The sequence below is a fragment of the Emiliania huxleyi genome (genome assembly GCF_000372725.1).
Source record: "Emiliania huxleyi CCMP1516 chromosome Unknown EMIHUscaffold_18, whole genome shotgun sequence".
NCBI lineage: Eukaryota > Haptophyta > Isochrysidales > Noelaerhabdaceae > Emiliania > Emiliania huxleyi.
This window is the reverse complement of record NW_005200784.1, coordinates 1,056,297-1,062,311: the sequence shown is the minus strand read 5'-3', so window position 1 is coordinate 1,062,311 and position 6,015 is coordinate 1,056,297. Positions and strand designations below refer to the sequence as shown.

Genomic DNA, 6,015 nt, shown 5'->3' with positions numbered 1-6,015 from the left:
CGCGCTCACGGCGCCAAACTCGGCGGAGCCCCGCTCCGTCTGCGCCAGGATCGACCCGGAGATCCCGGCGGCGGTCGCAGGCGGGCTGAGGCGTGCAGAGGGCGCGCGGCTCATCCGCTCCTCTGCCCCTCAGGTTTGTCGCGCAAGCCGCCGGGATCAACGAGTCGATCCTGGCGCAGACGGAGCGGGGCTCCGCCGAGTTTGGCGCCGTGAGCGCGCAGCTGGCGGCCATGTGCGAGCGGCACGCGGGCCTCGCAGCGGCGCTCGCCGCCGAAGGCACCCCTATTCCGCCCTCTGCAGCCTTGCCAGAGGCGCGGCGACAGCCGCAGCCGCAGCCGCCGCCGCAGCAGCACTTTCCGCCGCCGCCGCCGCAGCAGCCAATGGCGCAGCGGCCGCCGCCGCCGCCGCCCTCCGGCGCCCCCTCTCGCCCCGCCGCCGCCCCGCCGCCGCCGCCCGTTGTCGACGTCTCGAAGCTGCTCAACGACCTCGCGGCGGCGGGCGTGATCAACGCGGCGGCGCCCGCCGCCGCGCCCTCGCTGACGCAGCCGCAGCCGCAGCTCGCGATGCCCGCCCCGTTCGCGCCGCCCCTCTCTTCGTCGACGCTCGGCTCCGGGCCGCACTCGACGCTGGGCGCGCTGGGAGCGGGCGGCGCGCTCGGCCTGGGCGGCGGGCTCGGCTTGGGCGGGCTGCAGGGCAGCTCGCTCGGCATGAACGACCCCGCCATCTCGGCCGCCGTCCACCTCCTCTACAGGGACAGGGAGCACGCCGGCTGGCGCGGGCCCGCCGACGGCCAACCCGCGGCGGGCTCGCCGCCGCTCTGCCGCCGCTGGTACGCGCCGGTGGACGAGTGGGTGGCCGCGGCGCCGGCGCGGCAGGCGGGCCTCCAGCACGCCTCCGCCTTCGCCACCCTTGCGCACGACAACGCGGCGGCGCACGAGCCGGCTGCGCCCGCCGCGCCGCAGCCGCTGCTGCGAGCGCCGTCGAATGCGGTGCCGTCCGCGGAGAGAGGCGGCGTCCGCTCCCGCGGGAGTCGGGGCCCCACGCCGCGCGCCGTGCCCGCAGGTGCGCGTCGAGTGCAGCAAGTGCGGCGAGGAGATCAGCATGGTCTTTGACGACGAGTCGGAGGAGTGGATGTTGCAGGGCGCCGTCGACGCGGGGGGGGGCGTCTTCCACCATTATGACTGTGCGGCGCCGCGCGGCGGCGGGGGGTAGTGTGACCGGTGGACAGTCTCCCCTATCTCTGGTAATCGCTACACACAACACAGCGGCGAGACGTGGTCAGAGCACGGACAGGCGCGAGTGGAGCTTGAATGGTGATCCGCAGCGCGCGCAGGGCCGAGGTGCGAGGAGAGCGCACATCCCGGCGACTCTGAGTGCCCCCACATTCTGGCATCTGGGGCTGGGCATGCAGGACCACACGAGGTACGACGAGGACACCACGGGCATCTCGTCGGGAGCGGGATGGGGAACGGTAAGAGCGGTAAGAGAGAGAGCGAGAGATGTGTGTTTGACTGGACCGGAAAATGAAGAAAACTTTCTTGCTCGCTCTCTCGCGGACTCGGCCACCTCGATGCGCGCAGCAAAGACGGCGCTCCCTCCCGCCACCCGTCGCGGCTGTTTGAGGGCGGCGACGCCAGCAGCGCTCGCGGGCTGCTCTCGCGGCACACGGTGGCTCGGCACGCAGCCTGAGGCTGAGCCGCGGGGCAGTCTGGTGCCGGAGACGCTTGCGGAGATGGACAGCGCCGGCTCGGAGTTCCAGCAGAATGCAGCCGAGCTGCGCGCGATGGGGAAGCAGCGCCTCTCGCTGCAGGAGCGCAAGCGCAGGCGGCGCGCTCTCGACGCGCTCGGCGTGCCCGACTTTGCCGCGTTTCTCGGGCAGCAGGGCGTTTCCCTCCCGCTGCGCAAGGAGGCGGTGACGATGCTGCAGCTCAACGTGGGGCTGCTCTGCAACCAGGCCTGCACGCACTGCCACGTCGAGTCGTCGCCTCGCCGGACCGAGGCGATGGACGAGCGGCTGGTCGAGCACATCCTGCGCGTGCTCGCCGCCTCGCCCGAGGTGGAGACGGTCGATATCACGGGCGGCGCCCCGGAGATGACGCCCGCCTTCTGGCCGCTCGTCCGAGGCGCGCGCGCGCTCGGGAAGGAGGTGCGCCCAGTCCTCCAGCCCCTCCCGATACGGACACACAGCAGCCACCGCTGCCTGCCCGCCACCCGCCCCTCTTCCCGCCGCCCGCCGGCCCCTCTTCCCGCCGCCCGCCCGGCCACGCCCCCGCCGCGCACGCGCGCAGGTGATCGACCGGTGCAACCTGACGGTGCTGTTCGAGCCGGGGATGGAGCGGCTGCCCGACTTCCTCGCCGAGCACGGCTGCCGCGTCGTCGCCTCGCTGCCGTGCTACTCGCGCGAGAATGTCGACAAGCAGCGCGGCAACAAGGTCTTCCAGCGCTCGATCGCCGGGCTGCAGAGGCTGAACGGTGTCGGGTACGGCGTCGAGGGGTCGGGCCTCAAGCTCGACCTCGTCTACAACCCGGGCGGCGCCTTCCTGCCCCCGCCGCAGGACGTCCTGCGAGAGGCGCGCCTCCGCCGTCGCAGACCGCCACACAGGAGCCCACCGGGGAGGGCTCTTGCCCCGCCAGGCGTACGCGCGCGAGCTGGACGCCAACTTCGGGATCGTCTTCAACGAGCTCTTCACAATCACAAACATGCCGATCAAGCGCTACGCCGACCACCTGCACAAGGGCGCGCCAACCCCCCCCCCCCCCCCTCTCCCCCGTGACTTCCCAGCACACGGCTCGGCCGCCCCCTGCTGCGGCCCTTGCTGCGCTGCGCCTGCTTCGCGCCCTGCCTCCGACGCCTCGTTCGCTGCTGCAGCGGGCGAGCTCCAGGCGTACATGCAGCTGCTCGTCGACTCGTTCAATGTCTCGACCGTCGACCACCTCATGTGCCGCACCCTCGTCTCGGTGCACTTCCTAGACACTTCCTAGACACTTCCTAGACACTTCTTCGACCACCTCATGTGCCGCACCCTCGTCTCGGTGCACTTCCTAGACACTTCCTAGACACTTCCTAGACACTTCCTAGACACTTCTTCGACCACCTCATGTGCCGCACCACCGTCTCGGTGCACTTCCTAGACACTTCCTAGACACTTCCTAGACACTTCTTCGACCACCTCATGTGCCGCACCCTCGTCTCGGTGCACTTCCTAGACACTTCCTAGACACTTCCTAGACACTTCCTAGACACTTCTTCGACCACCTCATGTGCCGCACCCTCGTCTCGGTGCACTTCCTAGACACTTCCTAGACACTTCCTAGACACTTCTTCGACCACCTCATGTGCCGCACCCTCGTCTCGGTGCACTTCCTAGACACTTCCTAGACACTTCCTAGACACTTCCTAGACACTTCTTCGACCACCTCATGTGCCGCACCCTCGTCTCGGTGCACTTCCTAGACACTTCCTAGACACTTCCTAGACACTTCCTAGACACTTCTTCGACCACCTCATGTGCCGCACCCTCGTCTCGGTGCACTTCCTAGACACTTCCTAGACACTTCCTAGACACTTCCTAGACACTTCTTCGACCACCTCATGTGCCGCACCCTCGTCTCGGTGCGCCAGGGAGGGAGAGGGAAGGCAGGGGGGGGGAGGGAGGGAGGGGGGGGGAGGGCGGCGGAGAGCGTCTTGCGCGGAGAGGAGCGACTCGGTCCCGCAGGTGGGCCACGACGGGCAGATGTACGATTGCGACTTCAACATGGCGCTCGACATGGCGTCGCGCGGCGGCGGAGGCGAGGCGAGCGGCGCGCCGCAGCTGCCCCGCCCCTCGGGCACCATCTTCGACATCTCGTCGCTCGACGAGCTGCGCAGCGACGCGATACGCACCGGTGCGCGAGTCGGCCCACGTCGCCCTCGCCACGCCGCTTGCTCGCGCCACCCACCCCCGCCGTCTATGCCGCCCGGCAGGCACGCACTGCTTTGGATGCACGGCCGGCAGCGGGTCGACGTGACAGGGGCAGACGGTGTAAGCACGCGCGCTTACACCTGCCGTCCCACGCCCAGACTCGGGGTCGTGGCGCCTGAGTGACGGCGCGGGGTGCGCCCTCTTGCGAGGAGCCCCGCGCCTGAGGAGAGGCGCCACGCGACACGCGGGGAGTGTTCGCGCGAGTCTCTGCTCGTGTGCTCGATGTGCCCGTGTGCAAATGACACACGACACACCACACCCCGCGCGCGAAAGTTCCCACCAGAGTCCGGGGATGCTCTCTCTCTCTACGACCTTAGCAAAACACTCGATTTCAAGTGCCGTATTTGTTACTCGAGTCTACAGTGAGATATTACGTTAGACGTACGGTATGTGAAATGATCGCAACGATATGATCGCGCGCGGTCGGCGGCTGCGCCTGCCGCGCCCCGTTGCCGTCTCGGCGCCCCCGCGCCCTGTCACGAGAGACTATCGAGATAGAGACGCTGGAAGATTATGACGCGCAATGTCGCGCAGTATGCCCACTCTCCCCTCGAGAGATGAGATGTCCCCGGCGGCGTCGGGTGCGACAGCTGTACGGCTCTCACTGAGGCGTCACAGCGCTCGGCTTTCTTGAGAGGCTTCCGCCTCAGACTCCTGCGGAGGGGTCGGGGCGGGGGGGGGATCTCAGCCGAGCGCCCTCGGGTCGTGCGCCTCCGAGCCGGCTGTGCGCGCATTTGGGGGCGAGGTCTCCCTCGTCCTCCTCCTCGACGACGTCCTCCGAGTCGAGGTAGTGCAGCTCGCGCTCCGAGAAGAACATGGGCAGCACGACGTTGCGGATGGGCACGAAGCAGAGGATGACCAGCGGGAAGCACATCGCGAAGGCGGACTTCTTGACGACGTAGAGGACGAGGAAGCCGAGGATCTGCACGAAGGTGAAGGTGTGCAGCTTGACGCGCGACACCTGGCGCACGTACGAGGTTGGCGGGTAGAGCTTGGGCTCCATGAAGAGCAGGCTGATCCGCTCCCACAGCTGGATGGTGGTGAGCGAGGTGATGCCCATCGTGAGGAAGAGGCCGAAGAGGACCGCCATCGGCACGTGCTTGAGCACCGAGACGAGGAAGAGGGAGCAGCCTGTCGAGGAGTCGAGCAACGGACCGGCCACCGGCTGAGACCAGCCGAGATCAGGAGACGAGGCGCGCGTGCTGGGCCGGCGGGGCGGGCGAGGGTGCCACGAGGGTGGGGTGCTAGGTGTGGGACTAGGACCGGTGTGGGGCTAGGTGTGGGGGTGATGTGCTAGGGCGCGGGGCGTGTGCGGCGCGCCGATGAGGAGGTGGATGAGCAAGCCGGTGAGGCGCGTCTCGGCGACGGAGGCGATGCGCTCCGTCTTGTGCCCGTGCGCGTCGACGACCTCCTCCTTGGTGCAGAGCGCCATGAGGTGGTTGATGGAGCGGACGGTCGCCGCGCACATCCAAGGCAGGCCGAGCATTGAGCAGATCATGATGAGGGCTGACGTGAGGGGGAGGAGGAAGGGGGGTGGGGGGGGGGGAGCGTCAGGGCGAGCGGGGGGAGCACAGAGGGCGGCGGCGGGGCCGCGGCGGCGGGAGTTGGCGGCGGGGCTGTGGCGGCGGGGCTGCGGCGGCGGGGCTGCGGCGGCGGGGCTGCGGCGGCGGGGCTGTGGCGGCGGGGCTGTGGCGGCGGGGCTGTGGCGGCAGGGCTGCGGGGACCAGCGAGGCAGAACATGTCGAGGTGGTAGCCGCCCTCCTTCTTGAGGCGGTTGTCCGACTTGTTGATGAGGCGCGCGGTGATGTTTTGGTCGAGATAGAGGAGGACGGAGGCGAGCATCGCGGGCAGGATCATCGCGAAGGGCAGGTAGGCGGGGATCCCCATCGTGGGCGCCGAGCTCAGCGGCATGGCCTCGTTCGAGCCGGCTGGGGTGAAGAGGCAGCTGGCCGCGTCGATGGCGCCGAGGGGAGACGTGATGAGGCCCCGCGGAGACTTTGGTGTCTGCGGCGAGGGAATACTCTGGCCCGCGAAGAACGCCCCCGGGACTTGC

General features: G+C 69.1%; 2 protein-coding genes across 2 annotated transcripts in view; both read left to right on the top strand.

Annotated features, from left to right (window-relative positions):
• EMIHUDRAFT_462873 (hypothetical protein) overlaps positions 1 to 1,525 on the top strand; it is a 2,450-nt gene extending 925 nt beyond the window's left edge. The window contains exons 3-4 of the mRNA XM_005783563.1: positions 134 to 989; positions 1,063 to 1,525. Coding sequence (XP_005783620.1) covers positions 134 to 989; positions 1,063 to 1,212 — 1,006 coding nt within the window. The 3' untranslated portion in view covers positions 1,213 to 1,525. The remainder of the gene's footprint in view (positions 1 to 133; positions 990 to 1,062) is intronic.
• Positions 1,526 to 1,562: 37 nt separating this feature from the next.
• On the top strand, positions 1,563 to 5,322 carry EMIHUDRAFT_426735 (hypothetical protein). Its single transcript, XM_005783562.1, has 8 exons — positions 1,563 to 2,146; positions 2,289 to 2,558; positions 2,635 to 2,770; positions 2,870 to 2,958; positions 3,717 to 3,885; positions 3,965 to 4,616; positions 4,695 to 5,093; positions 5,283 to 5,322. Exons 1-6 carry the CDS (start codon positions 1,571 to 1,573, stop codon positions 4,006 to 4,008), a joined length of 1,284 nt encoding a protein of 427 aa, XP_005783619.1. The 5' UTR covers positions 1,563 to 1,570; the 3' UTR covers positions 4,009 to 4,616; positions 4,695 to 5,093; positions 5,283 to 5,322.
• The last annotated feature ends 693 nt before the right edge of the window (positions 5,323 to 6,015 follow it).